The sequence below is a fragment of the Hyperolius riggenbachi genome, chromosome 6 (genome assembly GCF_040937935.1).
Source record: "Hyperolius riggenbachi isolate aHypRig1 chromosome 6, aHypRig1.pri, whole genome shotgun sequence".
NCBI lineage: Eukaryota > Metazoa > Chordata > Amphibia > Anura > Hyperoliidae > Hyperolius > Hyperolius riggenbachi.
The window spans coordinates 226,548,991-226,573,964 of NC_090651.1; the positions used below are offsets into that span (position 1 = coordinate 226,548,991).

The window sequence follows — 24,974 nt, forward strand, 5'->3', positions numbered from 1 at the left end:
CCCCCCCCCCCCCCAAAGCAGCGCTTTTATGATCACCGGCGATCAGCAAAGCGCTGCTACTAATGTATCTCTATGGATACATTCACATTGCAGCGGTTGCGATTTTGATTAATCGCAAAACGCGCTGCATGCATCGTTCCGGGGGAAATTGTGCAGTGATTCTCATTCTATTGAACGGGAATCACAAGTGCAAATCGAGCAGAATCGTGAGATTTTGCCTGCAAATCTTAATCGTGGAGCCGAACACATTCGCGGGCAAAGCGCCAAGTGTGAACCGGCCCTGAGTTCATTTTTAGCCCACATGTGAAAAGTGCATTCAGATGTCAACAAGCCCATTAAATTACATAGGTCATAGGTTCATGTGCCATTTTGCATGCATGAACACGCATGAAAATAAGTCAACTGTGAACCCTGCCTTAGGGACTGTTCACACAAGGGGGCTCAATTCACAAAGCTGTGATAAATGCTATCACGGCCGTGATAAGCTTAGCGTGCATACACTTTTGCACGCGTAATAGTAAAGGTTTGCGCGCATTAACTTTCCCCGTTCATGCTCTAACCCATATGTTAGAAAAGTTAATGCGCGCAAACCTTTACTATTACGAGCACAAACCTGTACGGGCACTAACCCGCGAGCTAAGCTTATCACGGACGTGATAGCATTCATCACAGCTTTGTGCATCGAGCCCAAGATGTGCCAAGTAGGGATGGTCAATGAGATGTAAATAACTGAGGTGATGCAGAATTAAGCAAATTTATGCAGATTGAAATAAAACCAGTTGAATCCTCCTCAATAAGGCCATTTTCAAACTGCATACATTTGCATAATTCTGCATGAACTTGGAATTATTTGCATCTCACTGACCATCTGTAATGTCAAGCAGTGCACACAGCTCAGCAATGCTGCTGGTCACATTGAAGCATTAGTAGTGCCTCCTATCTCCACTGACTCAAAACCTGGATGCAGTTTCTCTCATTTAATAGCTCTGCGCTGCACTGTGTACAACGGGTTTGACCCATACTAAAAACTAGTGAAGAGCGGTGCATGTCACCTTGTACTGCTTTTAGTATGAACCGGCCTTTACTGTCCCCATAAGGAATGTGAACTTATGATAGATCCACTGCAAGAATAGCCGGACATCTGTCTATTCTTGAGGTACGTACACATGTACAACTTTTTCGAACAACTTGTCGTCCGACTTGTCGTTTGACAGGAAGTTCTGTGTAGCTGCAGCGGTCCGGAACCCAGCGCGGAAAGAAGACAGCGGGGACCAGGGGAGTCGCGCCGGCGGAACAGGTATTGTATACCCGCTGTATTGCGTCGGTCGTCGGGCATTCGAACACCGCTATCGACGCACTCCCGACCCGCCGGCGATCAAGAAAAATCTTCTGCACGGACGGATCAAGGGAAATCGACGGGTACGATCGATTTCGGACGGAAATCGATTGTTCTGTCAGCGGTGTGCGCGGCGATTTCACAGCCGATTCGATCACTGTGATCGAATCAGCTGTATATCGGTGGGAAAATCGTTAGGTGTATGGGCCCCTTTAGTAGTTTGTCCAACTAATAGACTTTCAAACAAGTCATTTGATCAGTCATTTAATCTAGTCCTTTGTTCGATCCAGTCCATTGTCCATTATCAAGTTGGCTAAACGTCTGTTGTTTGCACTTCAAGTCGTTCAAACGACCAGATTAAATGACAATCAGGCGTAAAGTTGGACGTGTGTACGCAACTTTAGCCGTCTTAGCTCCTATTCCCTACCTTATGGTTATGTTGTGCACACGTGACCTGTTTTAGGTTAAAGAGGATCTGTGGTGAAAATAATGTAATTAATAAAATAGCTTTTTTATTTTCTCTTACACTATTCATTTACCGGTATACCTTATTTTGTTATTTAACTACTTTCAGTCACGATGATGTAGTGCTAAGCAGCAGAATAAGCTGGATCCAACGCTGAGCCGTTTGTCTCAGAACCCAATGCTGGCCATGGACATTCCACATTTTAATGGGGCATGGATAACACCTGCACTGCAAGTATCTTGGCAGCAAAACAGTTGAGACTGACATCACACAGTAGCCATGTAATCTCTGCTTTGCTCATTTCAGTGCCAACTTATTTTGGCACATACTTTTGCAATTACTTTTGGCGCTGGACTTTCCTTTAGGGAGTATTTTTTTTACTTTGCTGTTGGAGGGTTGTTAGGTGGTGAAGGGTGGTGTTGCTCGGATATAGAGGGAGACGTAGGGGAAGATTTCATCTCTTTAGTTGGGTGGGTTAGGTTTGGAGGCTATTTTTAAATAAAACAAATTGTCAGAAAAAAACAGAAATGCAATCGCACTGTGAAAATGAATGATCACTAGAAAATTGAGCTTGGATGGGTTACATGGAAAACTGGAAGTTTTAGCTGGATAAGTCCTAAAGCTACATTGACAACATCTAGATTTTGCCCTGCCATGTTCTCTTTGAAGCAAATGGTGTAGAAGAGGTCATATGATGGCACATGATGGAGGAATATGGTGTCTATGGATCTTTATGTGCCCTCTTTTCTATGTGGATTCACAGGTTACGCATGTCACATGATGGCCAACATTTTATTTCATGTTGTATTGCCTGTCCTTTCCCTTATGCCTCTACCCCACAACCGGCTTTTTGAGTCCCCCCTTTCTTTCTCACCCCCCCCCCTCACTTCCATGTTGATGAACAAGTAGTTGAACTAATCATATATGTTTACACCCACAGCCAGCCTTCTCTCCCCCCCCCCCCCCCCCATTAAGGACTATAATCAATCAGGTACACATGTATACATTCAGCCACTCTAATGGGAGTCATGTGTACTACCCTCCTCGGCCAGCGTGCCCCATATATACTAGCCATCACGATGGTTGTGGTACATGGGGGTAGACTAGGATACAACACCCCTGTGGCTGCTGGGGGGTGGGGGGGGCTTTCCACTTTACATTCCCTGCAACGCATGGCTGAGATGTGAGGATGAGAAATATTTACGTGTAAGGCATAGTTCCCCTTTATGTCTCTGCACACCTCTCCCCAGTATATATAGAGGCTGATTTTACCCCCTTACCTTGGTTTTCCCACCGCATATTCCCTGCAAGGCATGCCTGAGATATGAGGATGAGAAATATTTACGTGTAAGGCATAGTTCCCCTTTATGTCTCTGCACACCTCTCCCCAGGATATATAGAGGCTGATTTTACCCCCTTACCTTGGTTTTCCCACCGCATATTCCCTGCAAGGCATGCCTGAGATATGAGGATGAGAAATATTTACGTGTAAGGCATAGTTCCCCTTTATGTCTCTGCACACCTCTCCCCAGGATATATAGAGACTGATTTTACCCCCTTACCTTGGTTTTCCCACCGCATATTTCCTGCAATGCATGCCTGAGATATGAGGATGAGAAATATTTACGTGTAAGGCATAGTTCCCCTTTATGTCTCTGTGCACCTCTCCCCAGGATATATAGAGGCTGATTTTACTCCCTTACCTTGGTTTTCCCACCGCATATTTCCTGCAATGCATGGCTGAGATGTGGGGATGAGAAGTATTTATGAATGAGGCAGAGTTCCTTTTTATGTCTCCGCACATCCCTTCCCCCGGGATATATAGAGGCTGATTTTACCTCTTTACCCTGGTTGTCCCACCACATATTTCTTGCAACGCATGGTTGAGTGTGGGGATGAGAAATATTTACTATTGAGGCAGAGTTCCCCTTTATGTCAACACATATTGTTTCTCCTGAAATATATAGAGGCAGATTTGACCCCTTTATCTTGGGTGTCCCACTGCGTATTTCCCACAAGGCATGGCTGAGATGTGGGGATGAAAGATATTTACTAGCAAGGCAGAGTTCCCCTTTATGTCCCCCTGGGATATGTAGAGGCTGATTTTACCCCTTACCTTTGGTTATCCCATTGCTTATTTCCTGCAACGCATGGCAGATGCAGCCTCAAACAAAGCTATTTGGCAATACTACTGGCAGGGTATGGCCAGATACAGGCACAGCCTGCTAGTTGTGCGTCATACACCTGCCACATGGATGAGATGATAAAAGGGGATGGCCAGACATGACTAAAGGCTGGGATAGTGCTGCATTAGCACAGGTATTTGAGCAATTCAGTTCTGACAGGGGCTGATATACTGCAGGGAATTTTAGTGGGGGATATTGTAAATATTGTTGTTGTCTATGCACTGTACACTTTATTTACCTCCTGACAAATCCCTTCGGGGTGAAACATGTTGAGGTCCGTGTCAATGTATATATTTGCAACCTTATGTTTCCAATAGTCTAGTTTTAGCAGCCTGGTCTAGGTGGTTCTATTTCGTTCCTGAGTGACAGGGGTCTGGCTTCAGAGACAATTGTATACCTGGTTCATAGCTATCCTGTCACTTTTTGGGTTACCCACCTAGACAGCTGTATATAACCGAGTTAGCACTGCACATGTGTGAAATAGCTACACCCCTCCCTGGCTGTCGATATTAAAGAGAACCCAAGGTGGAATTATTAAATCTTATTAGGACACAGAGGCGTGTTCTGCGCACAATGACATGCCTCTGTGTCCCTCCTTCCCCAGGGTCTGCTATCCCTCCAATAAATAGCGCCAGGCTAGCAACAATCTGCTTGTCGCTAGCCTGATGTTTACCTGCCAGCTTGTCAGTTTACCCTGCATCACCTCCACCTCCACTCCCCGACTCTGCTAGCTTCCTCAAATTGGAAGCTAAGCCACTCAGGAAGTACTCCTGGGTCGCGGCTTAGCTTCCGATTGGAGAAAGCTAGCGGAGGCGGGGAGCGGCGAAGGGAGCTACACTATGGAGGAGGCGGGGGAGGCAATGCAGGGAAAACTGATTGACAAGCTGGCAGGTAAACATCAGGCAAGTGACAAGCAGATGGTCGCTAGCCTGGTGCTATTTATTGGGGGGGGGGGGGGGGGGAGGCAGAGCCCGGGGGGAGAGACTGGCGGTAGCAGAGGAAGGACACAAAGGCACGTCATTGTGCACAGAACATGTGTCCTATTAAGATTTAATAAATCCGCCTCAGGAGCTCTTTAAGGGGAGGTGGGGGATCAGCGAAGACCCGAATACACGTATTGTGCATGTTATCTGTTGGATGACAAATTACATAATGTTGACCATGAGAATTAGTTACGCTATGTTGTATGATTATTTCCCAAACCTGTCCTGAAGATCCACCAACAGTCAACAGTGTATGTCTTGCAGATACCCACATGTTGTTTATCCACATTGCTGAGACAGTAATTACTCCACCTGTGCATATGGGAGGTTACCTTCAAAACATGCACTTCTGACCTCAAGACAGGTTTTAAAACCCTGTTCTATAACACAGACGATTCAAGCTTGGGTAATGCTATTAGGTCTGTCTATGGGTGCCATCAGCATTTATGGGTAATGCAACTCACAGGTCACAATAGTGGTAGGACAGGGGTATGGAGACTAGCGGTCCATGCTGCCCCTACTAGCACATTAATATGGGAAACTGAAGGATTCCTTCTAGCATAGGGGAGATAGTGAATTCGGTTCAGCTTGTGCAGGTACTGTAGATCTAGACACTTACTGTGCATTTTAATTGGCTGACTGGCTGTGCTCTACAGACCACATTAATCGCAGGTGCTGCTTTGTAAGTTAGCATTGCCTTTCCATGTGTGTTCTCTCAGCAGAAAGACAAATGAACAGATGGACAGGTGTAGCTCTCAAACACTGTGTGCGCATGATAGGTTTTCTATAGTTATTCCAGGTAAAGATTACCTTACTATTTGCCCTCCCAGGTTCCATAATAGGCGAGGCTACTAACTGGGCAAGCATGTTTACAATCAGATGTATGCTGTAAATAATTTTCTCAGAGCTCCAGCTAATCTTAATGAATCGCACAAGACGGTATCAGAAGAAATTTTCCTATGCAGCCTGAAACCCGAGCATTCATTTAGGATGAACTTCTCATAAAGCAAGCACAAGAAGATTTCCCTGTAGTGTAATTACATCACATACTGGAGAAATGGATTCTGGGAAGGGTCTTATTCTATGGGGAAAACAGCCCAGCATTTCATCCACATATACCTGGCTGGACAACTTGTGAGATTGATGTTCTGGTTCAATAGTGATGCAGTATGGAAAAAAGCTTTGCAGCCTGCCTGTGCCCCTGCAAACATGTCACATGTGCTGTGCTTTGTGCTTCTGTCATGGCACATGTCCTATTTACAGCACATTACTTACTGGAACAGAGGGGTAGGCGCTTCCAAACTCCTCAAGAGAACTGGTCGTAACTGACCTTGTGCAATAATGTCAATAACCATTGTTTGTTTTAACTGTGCAGGCTTACTGAATTATTTGTAATAACCAAGAGGAGGAAAACCGTTTTACACAAATACCTCACAGAAGTGTAGACAATTGAAGAAACAAACCAACTCTGATGAACGACATTTGCAGTTTTCATACTGAACACAAAAGATACCTTCAAAACAGTTTAATATCACAAGACATATAAATAGCACTAGTGAAGGTGCCCATACATTTATCAAACTGGATGAAAATCTGTGCTGCCAAAAGTATGCCTGATTGACGATGTGACCAATTTTAGGCCGAAATTGGTCACATCTATTGATCAGACATGCTCAGGTCGACATGTTAAATTGGTAATGGGGCGCAATAATCGCAAACGGCGAACGTGACTGAAACCCGTGGCCGCTGTCCCCCTAGTGTACATATACCTCCCCCCCGTGCAGTTATACTCTGCCCGTTGGGTGTCCAGCGCTGTATCCTCACTCCTCTTCTGGATTCATGCCCCACATGGTTGTCGGCACATTGCGTTATAGCACTGTAACGCAACGCGCCAGGAACCATGTGAGGCGCAAGTCCGGGAGGGGGGTGAGGACACAGCACCAGACACAGGCAGGTATAGCATAACTGCACAGGGGACCAAGCGGCGAGGGTATATGTACACTAGGGGACAGCGGCCTGGGGCTGGCAAAGCGGTGTCACAAGGCCAATTACAAAAAGATTTAATGCTGAAATCAGTCAGGATTCGGCCTGCGGTGATGATGATGGCGGTCAACAGATCTCTCTCCAATCAGAAAAGATCTGTCTATTGGTCAATTTACAGACAAAATTGCGCGATGTACTTTTACTTTTCTTTCTCGCTGCCTTTTGGTGTTTCACTTAAAATATAATCTACAGCAGCTGCTTGCATGTCACACATCACCAATGAGCGTGTGTTTAGAGGTGACTTGTGTGTTTAGGTTGCCATTAGAGTGGTGGACAGACTGTCCCATTAGAGCATTGTGCCTTGATAAAGAGACATGGCGAGGTCTTGAAACATTGGCTTCTTCATTTATTGTTTAATAATAAATTAATAAGGAAGTGCCAGTCCTTGTTTGAACTGTTTAAAGTATAACCTCAAATTTGATATAACGCATATCATTATTAAATCCATTTTGCCATATTATCTGTATTTTGGAGGAACCTCTGCCAGATTATGTGTATTTTTGGTGAAATGCTGTCAGATTACATCTATTTTTGGGATACAATACGTCAGAGCTCAAACTTCCCCGGCAGAACTTTTACACCACTGCTAAGGCCATGTATATTTGGCCCCACCCATGACCACGCCCACATGCTGCTGCGTGACCATGCCCATTTTTCTACGCATGGCACAGAGGTTTTTAGGGTGAGTCCACTTGCCTCTTTTCTCAGGACTAGACCCCGGAAAAATGTACATCCCAGGAAAATAAATTTACTAGGGTGTACTTACGGGTACTTACTCACATGACTGTGGAATGATGTTGAAAAACAGATTTCTGGTTCAAAACCAATGGGCTGATAATGTGCAGACAAGCCACAGACAAGGGCAACAGGAAAGGCAATTTGTGGCACTACATTTGGTTAAAATTCTACAATGTACGTATTTATTATGGAAGAAAGGGTTTCTTTTTTTCTTCTTCATACAAGAAAAGTCACACTTTAAAACCTCAAAAATGTATTTAATACTTTTCTTTCCCAGAGAAAATCTGCTTCAAAAGACAGGCCATACATTTACGATCTAACCAATACTTACGGTTACAAGTCTTGGCTTTGACGTGCTCCAGCAAGTGATCTTTGGAAATGGCCTCTGTGCATCGCTGGCATTTTCCGAATGAGTCTTTGAGATCACATTCAGTGAGGAGATGATCTGTCAGACTGGCTATTTCTACTACCTGGCCAGGAAAAAAAAAGGATGTTTATTAAGCCTTCTGCACGGGATTTTCAGAAAGGATGTGCAGTTTAAGCGAAAACTGATATAAGAGGAATATGGAGATTGCCATCGTTATTCTCCTTTAAAATGTGCCAAATACCTGGCGTGCCGATTGCCAAAGGCAATTTTTACATCCACTGTGAAATGATCACCTGCATCATATGTTGATAACTACAGTATATAAATCTGAAAATAAATACTGTATTTTTTTGACAATAAGACTCACTTGTACTCCCCCAAAAGTGGGATAAAAAAGTCACTGCGTCTTATAGTCCAAATGCAGGGAGTTCCTGACTTGTGAACGCCTGCCAATACAAACCACCAACCTGCCGCAATGTATGGGGCTCCCTGTGCTATGCCCATGCAAAGGAGGACACAGGGGGACAAACGGAGGACACTAAGGGGTATCAAGGACGACACAAGAGGGCATAGAGGAGGACAGATGTGTACACAAGGGAGATACAAGAGGTACAAGGGTGCATTAGGTACAAAGGGGCATAATCCATAAGATCCCCCTTACCATGGATGCACCATGTTTAGTATATATTTTTTCCCCCTGGTAGTTGTCCTCTAAACCTAGGTGCGTCTTATGGTCAGGAGTGTCTTATAGTTTAAAAAATATGATACCTAAAATGTAGCAATCTGTTTCAAAGGCGCTGTAAAGAATGCACAAATGAAAGCTAAAAGCTTTGTCAAATAGCAGCAGAGTAACCAAGCAGCTCAGGGCGACCCAAACTACTAGGAATGTATAGGGGGATAAAAGGGACCAAAGAGCCCTCCTACTAAAAAAAAGCAAAGCTTGGTGTATTTGCCTTCTTAAAACAGAAGGAAATCTGCAAGAAGATAGAAGGAAGTAGGAGGATAAGAAAAAAGCCTGCAGAGGAAACATGCAACAATTAAAGTGGAGAACAGTGATTGGAAACAAACAGAAGAAGTCACTTAGGAAACCAGGAATAAAAGGGGTTAAGCTTGTGGGCACCAGGAAGGAGCAGCAGAATAATATGGTATGAAAGGGAGTGAAAGGAGGGAGAAGATGGCAGGGAACATCCAGAAAAAGTGGTGCCTAAGAGGGAGAGAACATCAGAGGATAAGGTGGAGAAGACAGAGAACATTATCGTCACACCGCGAAGCAATGTTTCGCATGCACAAGGTTTTGCGCGCGAGACTTTGCACGTGAGCGATAGTTCGCGCGACCAAACTGACTTTAGGCGTGAAGAGGGGCTTTTCACAAGCGTGCTAACAGTTAGCACGGTTTACTGAATCAAGCCTTTGGAGATGGGATTACGAAACACAGCAAACAACCCTAGTGGGGCAGCAGACAGCAATATGTGATACATATTCTATTCCTCTGTCACATGTTTTACCATCTACTCTCCAGCTGTGGCTGGAGTCCCACCTTAATGATGACAACAGCAGTGCAGCATGTTTTACCTGTTTACAGTGCTCACAGCGCTTCAGCATTGGACAATGTTTCCAGTAGTGCAGGTCTAAGCCCTCCTCTGTAAAAGCCTCATCTCTTTCACCACAGAAGATACACAAGCTGCAAGTACACAGCAACATGTAAACAGTTGCAATATACAGTGTGGTCAAAGAAAAACAAAATACCATTGCAGATCATGCAATGCAGTCACAGAGCAAACTACAGGTAAATCTGAAATAATCATTTAACTGCAGGAATTTACATACTCATTTAACATTACTTTTGTTTAATACAACTATTTATATTTGTGTTTTCAACTTGCCTTCTCCTGCATATCAACACTAAGAAGGGGAAAGGAAGGGGCAGCAATATAGGCCAGTTAGGTCAGGAGCGTAACGTTTGTGGATGCATCCCTTACAACCATGAGGAGAGCAGAGCTGTGGGGGCCCCGAAACTACTTGGCCTCCTTCCCTCTGACACAAAGGTAGGTCCATTCCCCAGATCAGGTTTTGTTGTGGCTACACTTTTTATGTGTGGGTGGATAATGATCAAAATTGCTGTACGGTCCCTGGCAGATGGACCCCCAGGGTGTGGAAATGGACAACCGGAATCAGGAAAAGGGAAGGGTCATGCCTATGAATAGGGCTTTACTGCAAAATTAAAGTTATACCATTTATTTTTAGTGTCCATTCCCACATAACCCATTTGCCACCGAAGTGTTTTTGTTTTTTTTTGCTTTATTCACACCAATCAATAAACTGTACATCACAGGTGTAGAAGGCTTGTGACACTCTCACTCAAGTCATAGATTATATTGAAGCGGAAGACATACATAATTTAACGGTGATCTCAATAGCCAATCACTACTAGGGCTGTGGAGGCAGTAAAAAAAATCATCTGACTCAGACTCCTCAGTTTATGAAATCACCGACTCAGATTCCAGGTACCCAAAATTGCTTCAACTAAGACTCCTCGACTTCAACTCTACAGCCCTTGCATGGCTATGGAGTGGGTACAAAAATCTCCCGACTCCTCCGTTTATGAAACCATTGACTCCGACTCCAGGTACCCCAAAATTGCCACGACTCAACTCCGCAGACCTGTGCACTACAGCACAGAGCAGCCGTTTGGGAAAGGAATGCTTATCAGTTATGCTACATATTTTAACATGATTTTAGTTCAGTTTTACATTTATTGTTATTTTATTTTTATTCTTTTAACTTTGCTATATACATATATATATTTCATGTTAAAGTGTTATTTTTACTGAGGCATCCGTTGTCTAATTAGTAATTACCCTTCCAAAGTAATCCACCAGCACCATCAGTCTGTTGGCCAACATCGGATCAACAAGCTGCCCAGCAATACCCACAAGTGCCGTGTATTGGAAATGATTACCTCCACTGCTGGAGGAAAGGACTGCTGCCACAACTTTGCCATCCTTAATCAATTGAAGCATGAAGCAGTGAAGGGAGGCAGTATTACATTCAGTCTACTGTAAAGTTGATGCTCAACTGACCCCTATACACAGCTAATTGAATAAAAACAAGATTGGGGATCATAGTGCAGTTGTAATTCTAAATTCAGCCCATAAATTGTAATGTGGGACTTGCCATTAGCATCTAAAGGGTTAAAGGACGCAAAAATCTTAAAATTTTAAATATATGTAAACATATACAGATAAGAAGTGCATTTCTCCCAGAGTAAAATGAGTCATGCGTTACTTTTCTCCTATGCGGCTGTCACTTACAGTAAGTAGTTTCCCCCCTTATGGGGGATTCTCAGGGATTTCTTTATTTTCAAAAGCACTTAGTGAAGGGCAGTTGCTGTGTCCAGGGAGTGACAGTGTGCAGTGAGCAGGGAGGCTGGCCAGCATCTTTGTACAAATATTTTTCAGGGAGTGTCTTTATAAAGAATAAAGGCCATGCTGAGAATCCCCCATGGAGAGATGGACTAGCCCAAAACCTGTTGGTAATGTCAGATTTCTACTACTTACTGTAAGTGACCACAACATAGGAGAAAAGTAATTTATGCCTCATTTTACTTTGAAAGAAATGTACTTCTTATTTGTATGTGTTTATATATATTTAAAATTTTAACATTTTCACGACAGTGGTCCTTTAAGTGTGTGGGCTAATCAGTAAAATCCGGTGAGAAAACAAAAGGCTAAACACTGTCCATAGTTACCATTAAGAGATCTGTTAGTCAGTCTGCACTAGAAATATAATTTGGCTACAGTAAGCAAATAGACTTTGCTTTGCTCCAGCACACAGCATATATAAATTACTCCCAGAACACGTGATAAATCGGCAGTTCCATTACATCACCCATCTTTTAAACTCACTTATCTAAGTAATTGGTGACAGAGGATTGGTCATCAGCAGCTTCCATATTAGGAGACAGAGATGTTTTCTTAACACGATCATCTAAATGGAGAAAAAAAAGACACACAAAGGGAAATGTTAATTTTAAAAATTCATGACAAAAGGCTGCTAGTGAATAGCTGTATCACCCACGTGGCTATAGGATGTAACAGAGAGGGCATAGCTGGGAGCAATGACAAATACTTTGGTAGGTAACTAAGACATTTCAGTTATAAGTATTTTAACTGAGCCGTTTGTGTGGAGTTCTACATAATGAGCAATGCGTTATCTTGTAAAACTGAAAGGCTGCTTGCACATCCAATCACGCAGCAGCAGTGACACACACCATAACCCCCTCTCCACAGTCTATGATGCCATGCCTGGCTGAGTCAGCCTTACCGGAATATGTTTCTTTTCCTTAGGTTTTTCCATGAGAAGCTGCCTTTGGTGAGAATACAGGTGGGAGAATCATGAGGTCATACATGAAGGCTGCTAGCACAATGCTAACATACGTGGAGCAGACTGGTAATGGAACAAGACCTTACAATAACAGTTACAGTAAAGGTCGCAACCATACTTTAATGACAAAAAGGGTTCTAGTTTAAGTGAAAAGCAAGATAATCTGTTGCATTTAGTAGCCGTTCACTTCACTAGTCTCAAGGCACACAGCTACGGTAAATCCATAGCTGAAACGTAAATAACAGTTTAGCCTCACATTTTTCCATTTCCACAAAGTGTTTAGGAATAACTGGTATCTAGGCTGTGAGGAATTCATATTTCATTTAATTGGATCTCATTGTAAATTTTATAGCCAGAGTGTTTTGTGACATTTGTTTTATTAGGGCCATGTGAAGCCATCAGGCTCTGATGCTTTGCCTACCTGAATATAGGATGATTTGTCAAAACATCCCCCAAACTGATGATTGGACAGTAAAGTGACATTGCAGGGACATGTGAAGCTTATGGTGGGTTTTGTTCCTCTCATCTTTGGCCATGGCCTTGTCTTGTAATATTTTATCAGGAATAGTTTACTGGGCATTTGACCTTGGATGACATATACCGATGGAAGGTACACAATTTGCACATTCTGGGGTCCAATTACAATAATCTGGTATATGCGCATCATCTATGTATGTATCTTTCACCCATTTGTTATATTTAATGTATGTAGCACTTTTTTTTCCGAATCCCACTAACACTTTTACACTGAAACCCTGGTTTCATGTCTAAATGGAGGATTTTTAATTGAGCACTCCTGTGAAATCAATATTCATTTACGGTAATATGATACTGTGATATAGTGAGAGGTGTACGAATAAAACTTGGGGTACACACACATACACACACACACACACACACACACACACACACACACTTTCTTTTTTTCATGGTAATACTTAAAGGAACACTATCGATCTACATTTTTTTTTTCAAATTAGATAGGAATTGTTTGGGAAGTGCTGCTAGGTACTGGTGTATACATTTCACTGGCAACCTCTTTGTTTACTGTTATCAAAATACTTTCAAACTTTACTGATGCCAAAACTGAGGCAGAATGAGCCATGAGGGGAGGGGAAATTCCCCTCACACTTGATCAGTTAACCCTGTGTGTAACTCTGTGTGTGAGAGAGAGAGAGAGAAAGCTTCCAACAGCTGCAGCTTCTGTGTCCTGTGTTTCTGACTGAAGTGTGTGAAGAGAGCAGAGGAAATGTAAGTTGTTAAAGTGAACCTCCAGATTAAAAATCGACTCAGCAGCACTGAAAAGGCCTGGTGTTTCTTTAACAGTTTCACAGCATCAGAACTTTGTTTCTCTTATACACGCCTCATTTTTAGCTGCACAGAAGAAAACTGCATGGGCATTCTTCCCCTGATGCTGTGCAAAGCATAATGGGATTTCTGATGTTGTTGTTCTCGTTCTGCTGTTTTGGTGCAATTTTTTATTTTTTACATTTTGAATTTGACATTTGAAGCCTAGGGTGTGCAGCTGGGAGGGGTGATCAGGACACAGGACAGTTGGAACTGTGTCTCCTGCTCCTTGTCACCTCCTTTCAACCAAAAAGATGGCTGCCCCCATGACAAAGATGGCAGCCCCCATGAATCACAAACATTTGCCTGTTCTTTTAAAACAGGGTGGGTAAGAGATTATATTACCTATCTATTCTAATTAACATAACTAATGTAACTTAATGACAGTATGTTTGTTTAGGCTGAAGTTCCCCTTTAACATTTGTAATTGTCACAGCTTCTGATACTGTTTTTGCTTTCTGAGAAAAATACTCTGTAGTCTGGCTGGATAGTGTAATGGTTAAGGGCTCTGCCTCTGACATGGGAGACCAGGGTTTGAATCTTGGCTCTGTATAGGCAAAGTCACGGATCAGGAACCCAGCAAGGAATACGTTCCCTGCGTTGCCGGTGCTACGCCTCGCTCAGGTCACCCGCATGGGCATATAAGTGCAGAGATAGTGAAGAGACGGCACACAAAAGGCATCCTAATTAAAGCATATATTGATAGTGGAGCAACACTACATGTTACGAACCATCACGGTTCTTCATCAGGTGTATAATGAGACCAACTACAACACCTACATTTATACTAGCATAACGACCACACCTCTTAATTGGGGGGCGTGGGATTCACTAGCTAGACATAGGCCACTCCTCACTACCAAACAGCAAACACTCATAATACTTTAATATATAATTCATTATTCCTTATAAACCTCATAAAGACAATACAAAAAATCAATGTTAAAATATTCTTGAGGAGAAATTCCCATCTGGGCTATCTTCAAAGATAAATATACCCACTAACCGTACTCCTAGGGCACTCCACTGGGGCTACCCGTAAACACCGACCTAAAAAGAAAAATGGATTCTATAACAATGATCACTTACCACTAAAGATTCTACTCATTTCAACTAAACAGCATTAAAACTGATACATTTATAAAAAATGATGTATTTATAAAAAACATTTCCATTGTACTTGCTCGTTCATCCCCCTTGGATATACCACATCTAAATAACTGATCCAACGCGCCTCTTTCTGAAGCAACAATTTTTCTTTATCACCCACACACAGTTGCAAATTCAAAGCATCAAGTACCAACCATCTAAGTTGTGATGGTCTGTGTCTAGCGTCCCGAAAATGTCTAGATACTGATGTCTCATAAGTATCATTTCCCTCTAGAAACCTACTTATCGAACGTTTATGTTCCTGTATGCGGACACGCACCGCACGTGTGGTCATGCCCACATACATCATGCCACACGGGCATTTTAGGCCATAAACGACATACGGGCTTGCACATGAAAACCTCCCTTTAATAGGTATGCTCTTGCCGGTGTGAGGATGAGAAATAGAGTTGCCCCTCACGATGGCTGAGCATACATTACAGCTGCAACAGGCAACCGTGCCATTCCTCTGTGGATTGGTATTAGTGGAACTAATAGCAGTGTCTACTTTCCTGACAGTATTCATGATGGTTTTGCCCCTTTTGAGAGCAAACACAGGCTGCTCCTGAAAGAGACAACCCACCCCCTGGTTGGTACTGAGTACGGGCCAAAATTTCCTAACCGTTTTTTTAACCAGGGAGATGTTTTTCCCAAATTGCATTACAAACGGTATTCTCTTATTACTGCCCGTTGTTTTTCTACTACCTCTTAATAGATCTGCTCTCTCTAGCGAATTGACCTCCTCTTGAATTCTAACTAACTGCTCTCGCGGGTACCCCTTGGCGACAAATTTGTCAACCAATTCTCGTCCTACATGGGTATAGTCCTCAGGCAGAGAACAGATCCTCTTTGCTCTTATAAATTGTCCCTTGGGGATAGCTCGAGTAGTGTGGGGATGGTGGTAACTGTCTTTCCTCAGTAGATTATTCCTATCAGTGGGCTTCTTGAAAAGTTTAGTGCATAGTCTCTTACCCTGTTTAGAAATGGTCACGTCCAGGAAATTAGCAAACTCACTGGACATTTCCATGGTAAACTTGATGGTGCTGTGGCCATTATTCGCCTCAGCCACCATCTCCACAAGGGTTTCAATGGGACCCTGCCACAATATTAAGACATTGTCAACGAATCTATAGTATTGAAAAATGTGCTCACTGTATTTGGGATTGTCAAGAAACAATTTGCCGTAAAAAGGCTTTGTTACAGGACCCCCCAGGACGCCCCATTGTTTCTAGCAGTGGGAGCGTGTTGTATCCACTAGCAGGTTTACTAGGTAGTTATCTACAGGGGATAGTGAAGACCTTTTCTCATTGTCTGAAGGACACTACAGATCTGTTATGTAGGATTGAGTCATTGAATGATATACCTGAGCAATTGATTTTCTGTAGTTTGGATATACAAAGCCTTTTTACGGCAATTCCGCAAAGTGAGGGTATTGATTGCATTGAGGGTAAATTGTTGGATACTAGTCTCTCTAATACAATGGTGTACTTTCTCCTTGATGTTTTGGAGCTAATTCTGAGGTGTAATTATTTTAAATTCCATGGCAAATTTTATTTTCAACAACAGGGGGCAAGTATGGGTTCACCAGCTGCGCCATCTGTTGCAAATATATTTGTAGAATCTCTCGAGAAAGAATTCTTTCTTGACAATCCCAAATACAGTGAGCACATTTTTCAATACTATAGATTCGTTGATGATGTCTTAATATTGTGGCAGGGTCCCATTGAAACCCTTGTGGAGATGGTGGCTGAGGCGAATAATGGCCACAGCACCATCAAGTTTACCATGGAAATGTCCAGTGAGTTTGCTAATTTCCTGGACGTGACCATTTCTAAACAGGGTAAGAGACTATGCACTAAACTTTTCAAGAAGCCCACTGATGGGAATAATCTACTGAGGAAAGACAGTTACCACCATCCCCACACTACTCGAGCTATCCCCAAGGGACAATTTATAAGAGCAAAGAGGATCTGTTCTCTGCCTGAAGACTATACCCATGTAGGACGAGAATTGGTTGACAAATTTGTCGCCAAGGGGTACCCGCGAGAGCAGTTAGTTAGAATTCAAGAGGAGGTCAATTCGCTAGAGAGAGCAGATCTATTAAGAGGTAGTAGAAAAACAACGGGCAGTATTAAGAGAATACCGTTTGTAATGCAATTTGGGAAAAACACCTCCCTGGTTAAAAAAACGGTTAGGAAATTTTGGCCCGTACTCAGTACCAACCAGGGGGTGGGTTGTCTCTTTCAGGAGCAGCCTGTGTTTGCTCTCAAAAGGGGCAAAACCATCATGAATACTGCCAGGAAAGTAGACACTGCTCATAGTTCCACTAATACCAATCCACAGAGGAATGGCACGGTTGCCTGTTGCAGCTGTAATGTATGCTCAGCCATCGAGAGGGGCAACTCTATTTCTCATCCTCACACCGGAAAGAGCATACCTATTAAAGGGAGGTTTTCATGTGCAAGCCCGTATGTCGTTTATGGCCTAAAATGCCCGTGTGGCATGATGTATGTGGGCATGACCACACGTGCGGTGCGTGTCCGCATACAGGAACATAAACGTTCGATAAGTAGGTTTCTAGAGGGAAATGATACTAATGAGACATCAGTATCTAGACATTTTCGGGACGCTAGACACAGACCATCACAACTTAGATGGTTGGTACTTGATGCTTTGAATTTGCAACTGTGTGTGGGTGATAAAGAAAAATTGTTGCTTCAGAAAGAGGCGCGTTGGATCAGTTATTTAGATGTGGTATATCCAAGGGGGATGAACGAGCAAGTACAATGGAAATGTTTTTTATAAATACATCATTTTTTATAAATGTATCAGTTTTAATGCTGTTTAGTTGAAATGAGTAGAATCTTTAGTGGCAAGTGATCATTGTTATAGAATCCATTTTTCTTTTTAGGTCGGTGTTTACGGGTAGCCCCAGTGGAGTGCCCTAGGAGTACGGTTAGTGGGTATATTTATCTTTGAAGATAGCCCAGATGGGAATTTCTCCTCAAGAATATTTTAACATTGATTTTTGTATTGTCTTTATGAGGTTTATAAGGGATAATGAATTATATATTAAAGTATTATGAGTGTTTGCTGTTTGGTAGTGAGGAGTGGCCTATGTCTAGCTAGTGAATCCCACGCCCCCTAATTAAGAGGTGTGGTCGTTATGCTAGTATAAATGTAGGTGTTGTAGTTGGTCTCATTATACACCTGATGAAGAACCGTGATGGTTCGTAACATGTAGTGTTGCTCCACTATCAATATATGCTTTAATTAGCATGCCTTTTGTGTGCCGTCTCTCCACTATCTCTTCGAATCTTGGCTCTGCCTGTTCAGTAAAACAGCACCTATTCAGTAGGAGACCTTAGGCAAGTCTCCCTAACACTGCTACTGCCTGTGGCTGCAGCTCTGGCGCTTTGAGTTCGCCAGGAGAAAAGCGCGATATAAATGTTATTTGTCTATTTGTCTAGTTTGATATGCAATACTGGCTGTGCATTGAAGCAGACACCCCTTTTGCAATTGATTTTCCCAATATTGCTAAATCCTACTCTTAATAAATTAAAGCTTTTGTGTCTGATATTTAACATGAAAATTAGGAAAATGTTTACACAGCTACTTAGACATTATTTGTACATTGTAATTTTAGAACACTTGGGCAGTGATAGTATTCCTTTAAGAAAACGGTTTTGATCATGTATCCACTTCTTTTGAGGTAAAGTCAATCTGATCCTAGTAGAAAACTGAATGTAGCTATTTTTTATGATGGCATCTGAGTTCATTTGTTATTCAGGAGTTGAAAGACTTAAATAAAGAAAAAAAATGTTGCTAAAGAATAAAAAAAATAGTTGCATCATTTATAAAAGTGGCAAGTTAAACAAGGGAAGGTGGGGTAGCACGAGGCTTTTTGTCCCATTCCCAGAGTCCCACCTTCTGCACATTTGTGTAGCAGAGAAATATTTGTAGTGATTAGTGGGTAACCTGATGCAGACAACACCCATGTTAGATGTATTGATACTGTATGTCTGTAAGGGCACTTTCATGCACATAAAGTAACCTATTTTAAGGCAGCTAGACTGCACAATCGGCAAACACCAACTGGCCGTTGTGCAGCACATAGTGATTTACACTATCAGGTTCTATGAATTCTGGTTGGATTGCTGTTAAAATCTGATCTAAAAGAAAGTTGTAGTGTGCTTCATGGACTTCTACCAAAAAGATGTTTTCATCACAGAATATCAGTTGTAAGTATGAGTGACTATTGGCTGGAGTGACCAACTTTATCAACTGGTGTCTTCCCAGCAGTCTACGTACCTACTTTTGATTTGTTCACTTGCTCTTTTCCCTAAAAGGAGAAAAAAAGAGACGTTATTTGGAGGCTTCACATTGGGATTTCCATTAGCCATATTTAAAGGGGTTCTTTGGTGGTTGTTAAAAAACAAAAACCGACACTGGGGCATCTATCAGCCCCCTGCAGCTGTCATGTCCCACGCCGTTGTCCTACGATCCTCGGTTCCCCGCCGCCGGTCCCGGTTTAATATTCTAATACGTTTTCTTGTACTGCGCCTGCGCAGTAAGCTCCCGATGACGCGCGGAACCACGGCCACGCAGCCGTGGTTGTAATTATACACGTAATTAGACGGGACAGGCGGCAAGGAACGGTGGATTGTAGCAGGACGGCGTACCAAACTACACAAGGACAACATAAAAACATAAAGAGGAGAAGAGAACAGTCTGAGGGTTTGAGAACCAAAATTGTGGAAAAATATCAACCATTTCAAGGTTACAAGTCCATCTGCAGAGATCTAGATTTGCCTTTGTCAACAGTGTGCAACATTATCAAGAAGTGTGCAACCCATGGTACAGAAGCTCCCTGGGTGTGGATGTAAGAGAAAAATTTATGAAAGGTTGTAAGGCAAGGATAGGCCGGATGGTGGATAAGCATCCCCAAACAAGTTCCTAAGAAATTCAAGCTGTCCTGCAGGCTCAGTGAGTATCAGTGTCAGCACAAACTATCCTTCAACATTTCAATGAAATGAAACACTATGGCAGGAGACCGAGGAGGACCCCACTGCTGACGCAAGAGACATAAAAAAGCAAGACTACAGTCTGCCAAAATGTACTTGAGTAAGCCAAAATCCTTCTCGGAAAACATCTTGTGGATAGGTGAGACCAAGATTGAGCTTTTTGGTAAAGCACATCATTCCATTGTTTAACGAAAGCGGAATGAGGCCTACAAAGAAAAGAACACAGTAACTACAGTGAAATATGGTCGACGTTCAATGATATTTTGGGGTTGTTTTGCTGCCTATCGCACTGGGTGCCTTGAATGTGTTCAAGGCATCATGAAATCTGAGGATTATCAAAGTATTTGGGGGTGCACTGTAGAGCCCAGTGTCAGAAAGTTGGGTCTTCCAAACACACGTCAAAAAGCACCCAGAAATGGATGGAACAAAGCCGCTGGAGAGTTCTGAAGTGGTCAGCAATGAGTCCAGATCTAAATCCCATTGAACACCTGTGGAGAGATCTTAAAATTGCTGTTGGGAAAAGGCGCCCTTCCAAAAAGAGAGACCTGTTTGCCGTTTGCAAAGGAAAGGTGTTACAAAATTCCGGTTGAGAGGTGTGAGAAGCTTATTGATGGTTATAGGAAGCAACTGATTTCAGTTATTTTTTGAAAAGGGTGTGCAACCAAAGTTAAGGGTGCCAATAATTTTGTCCAGCCCATTTTTAGAGGTTTGTGTGACCTTATGTCCAATTTGCTTTTTTTGTTTTGTTCCAATACACACAAAGGGAATAAACATGTGTATAGCAAGACATGTGTTACTGTAATACTTCTACTAAAATACTTCAACTTCTACTTCTGTGAGAAATATTTGATTTTCTGGAAACATTTCTGGGTTGCCAACAATTTCGTCCATGACTGTATAAAGTATTTTAGTCTCCATTGCCAGCTAATCTGATATCCTAGCAAGGCCATAAACTGAGGTGAGGATTGCTCTTTTCTTTACCTTGGTGTTCTACTTGCTGTTTATACTTTGTATACAGTATAAGTACATTTATATAATGAAAACTGCCTAAAGAGAGCCCGAGGTGGGCTCAAAAATGTAAAAAAAAAAAAAAAAGTAGGCTACCTGATCCGGGGGGCTGAGTGGATCAGGTAGCTGCAAAAAACGCTGCTCCTGTGGGCCGCACTGGCCCACTTTCACTAGCAACAATATTGTCGCTAATCTCCAGGGGCCATACCGCGGTGGTGGGGGGGCAGAGAGCGGCTGTGTGGGAACACAGCATCATGTCGAGGTAGAAAATATGCCTCTGTGACCCATCTGCCCACCTTGGGTTTTCTTTAAAATATGCCTAAGCTGAGGCAAAGTTACCTAAGGTAAGCACAGAGGTATGGTTATGCTGGATGCAGAGAGGGAATCAAGTTAAATGAGGACCTAGGCAAGATAGAAGATATGGCTTCCCCTGTTGGCCACCTGGCTTGTTTTGTAAGAGAAGATGGGGAATGGGGGTAAAAAAAAAGTACAAGCCAGGCCCCTGGACACCCACCATGTGAGGCAGGTCCTTTCTGCGCACACTATTCCCCGCACTGCGCCTGACCTGGGCGCCACCATAGATGTGATATTATTACATCTATGGCCGTGCAGCGGTGTAATTCGGGTGCTGGGGATAGCTCAAAGTCATGGGAAAACTACAACAGTAAGGACAGCTTTATAATTTGGTAAATGTTAACATTAGATTGTAAGCTCGCAAGGGCAGATCTCTCACCCTTTTGTGTTTTAGAATTTTTATCAATCGTAATTTTTGCCACTGTAATTGCCAATTCTGTATTTTATATATTGGTGTACACCATTGACTGTTTTGTACCCCATATTTGTTTCTTGTGCAGCGCCACGGAATATGTTGGTGCTTTACAAATCAATAACAATAAGAAGAAGAATACTGCTAATACAGTAGAAAACATGCCCACCATAGGCTGGTAGGAGGTTCTGAGATTTCTTCAAGGAGCCCAAATCACAAGGGCATTGTCATTACATTATTGCCAAAGGGACAACCTGGGGTTGATTTACCAGGTTAATAAGTTCACTAATTACTTAAAGAAATTGAGCAGTGAGTTGGTAGGCTGCCATTTTCATTCCCTTTCAGAAAAAAACAACTGACCAATTCAGTGCCCCAGAATCAGTATGCATAACAGGCATTCACGATTCCATTCGCTGCATGCTTGTTACAAATGTGTTACTAACACTACTGAAGTAGGGGCTTATAAATAGCCCCTGCACCCCGAGCTGATGTGGGGAAGAGGGGGGGAGGGAGGACGCATCTGTTGTGAGATGCAGAACATGGCAGCATACATTACCTATCTTCGGCTGTGCGGCAAAGTGTAACTCCTTGCGGTTTTCATCCCTGTGTGTCATGTGACGTGCTACAGGGAGCACACAAGGAGTGTGGCGTGGCTGAAAAGGGGAGTGAAGAGGACGTGTAGCCAGCTCCACTGACAATAGGTAATGTATGCCGCTGCTGCCATGCTATGCTTATTCAGGGGGTAGGGGGCAGTACAGGAGGGCCTGGGCACATTTTTACCATTGGGGGCTTTTAAAAGTTGTACAGGGGGCCCTGCCAACTCATTTTTGTTAGGGAGCCCGCTGGGTTTTAGTTATGCCCCTGTCCTGAAGCCTAAGATCAGCATTTAAAAAGGGAACAAAGATGACATCGTCCATAATCCTCTCACTTCAGGGTTCCTTTAAGCAGTAATAGGTGAATCTTTAGTGAGTGCAGTTCTTGGCATTCAGATCTAAGCTGCTGGAATGGACCTCATAGGAATAATGGTTCTCAGTGCTGAGGTTTTCACTGTGATAATGTGTTTACACAGCGTAGCAGAGTCAGCAGAAGCTGTAGCTCCTGGTTCTTCGCTCTGCATTACCTCCACCACTGTGCTGGCTAACATCTGCAGCCATGCCTGTGAATGTGTGTATGGAAAGTATAAAGCCAGAAGGTCTCCAGGCAAGCTTTCTGGCTATATGACACGTGACACTTCATAATGCAGACCACAAGGCACACAGGCCAATGTATACAACCCTGCTGCTCCCCACCTTGCCAGTCTGAGCCTCAGACTGAATCTTCAGTGCTGCCAGCTGTTCCTGGAGAGCTCGGATCTCCTCCTTCTTCTGCCTTTCTGCCTCCTCCACAGCTGCCCGCTTCTGAGCCTGGCAAGGACATGCTGGGTTAAAGGGGAATCACAGCTTCTACTTGGATGTGTTCAAACAATACAAAACTATTACATTGTTACAGACTCCGTAAAGCTGAAGGAAACTGGAGAATATAGGGGTTCCAGAAAACATGCATGGATTTTTTTTCAGCTGTCCACTAGCTGTCAAAGGTCTTTCAGCTCATGTCTGGGTAATACCAGAACGTGGTGGGGCTTGGAGATCTTAGTGTTTGACTGCAGTCATATGGGGAGAATCAGGACACTGCTAGTTCATTTCAGACTGCTGACTGCTTGCAGCTTGTAAAGAGGCAATTAAAATCAGCAGCTCCGATGTTCTCTCACAACCGTACTGGGGGGGGACAGGGGCGGGGTAGAATCAGACAGTCCCTTGGAAGACGGTAAGAGAGCCCCCTCCCCCCCGCATCAGTTATAAATCTATGGCCAAGGAAGTAATGAAACTACTAGCGCCTGAACTCCAAGCCACAGTGGAAGCAGCCATATCTAAAACCCTATCAGGCATCAAAAAGAGCTTCACTCACACGCTACCAGACTAGAGGAAGCCGAACAGCGTATCATGCTATGCGAATCTGACCTAGATAAATCCTTTCACACCACTGAAGTCTTAACTAAATACAATTCTGGATATCACAGCAGGATCAAGGACTTAGAAAACAGGTTGAGGCGCAACAATGTGCGCATAGTAGGCCTGGCTGAAACATGCCGCCCTGAAGCCCTAATTTAATTCTGCGAAACAACACTGCCTCAGCTCCTAGACCTCTCAGGCGACTGCAAAGCTGAGCACGTGCATAGAGTGGGCCTGCCATCCACCAACTCTGCAAAAAAAAACCTCAGATTGGTCATGGTGCACTATTTATTTTACGGAGCTAAAGCTAAACTCATCAGGGCCTTTAAAACCCAAAATGCCCCACTGGAGTCCTCAAGCTCACTGATGACGACGGACAAATTCATCTGTTCAAAACTCCCAGGGAAGCGGACAAATACTTTCTTGCAAAATATTGTCTCCTAAATGCTCTCCTCCAGCACAATCGCAGTCCAAACCCTCTCAATACTCACCTCCAAACTGCTCTCCACAAGCTTAATCACAACCTAACTCTCCTCAAAGCAATCCTGATTAACCACTTCACCACTGAGGGGTTTTACCCCCTGAGCACTAGAGCAATTTTCACCTTTCAGCGCTCCGTCCATTCATTCGTCTATAACTTTATCATTACTTATCGCAATGAAATGAACTATATCTTGTTTTTTCCGCCACCAATTAGGCTTTCTTTAGGTGGGACATTATGCCAAGAATTATTTTATTCTAAATGTGTTTTAATGGTAAAATGTGGGAAAAAAAATATTTTTTTTTCAGTTTTCGGCCATTATAGTTTTTAAATAATGCATGCTACTGTAATTAAAACCTAAGAAATGTATTTGCCCATTTGTCCCGGTTATAAAACAGTTTAAATTATGTCCCTATCACAATGTTTGGCGCCAATATTTTATTTGGAAATAAAGGTGCATTTATTTCAGTTTTGCGTCCATCCCTAATTACAAGCCCACAGTTTATAAAGTAACAGTGTTATACCCTCTTGACATAAATATTTTAAAAGTTCAGTCCCTAAGGTAACTATTTATGTATTTTTTTTAATTGTAAATTTTTAAAATTTTTTTTAATTACAAAAAAAAAAAAATGGGGAGTGTGGGAGGTAATGAGTTAATTTTTTGTGTAACACATTTATTTCTATGTAAAAATTGCTTAGGGTGTAGTTT

General features: G+C 42.8%; 1 protein-coding gene across 2 annotated transcripts in view; it reads right to left on the minus strand.

Moving 5' to 3' along the window:
- Positions 1–24,974, minus strand: part of CEP104 (centrosomal protein 104) — a 152,724-nt gene that overhangs the window by 21,671 nt on the left and 106,079 nt on the right. For both annotated transcript variants that reach the window (XM_068240489.1, XM_068240488.1), the window contains exons 15-19: positions 23,086–23,199; positions 19,310–19,340; positions 12,025–12,106; positions 9,692–9,800; positions 8,084–8,222 (exon numbers count right to left, since the gene is read on the minus strand). In XM_068240489.1, the coding sequence (XP_068096590.1) occupies positions 8,084–8,222; positions 9,692–9,800; positions 12,025–12,106; positions 19,310–19,340; positions 23,086–23,199 (475 nt within the window). The remainder of the gene's footprint in view (positions 1–8,083; positions 8,223–9,691; positions 9,801–12,024; positions 12,107–19,309; positions 19,341–23,085; positions 23,200–24,974) is intronic.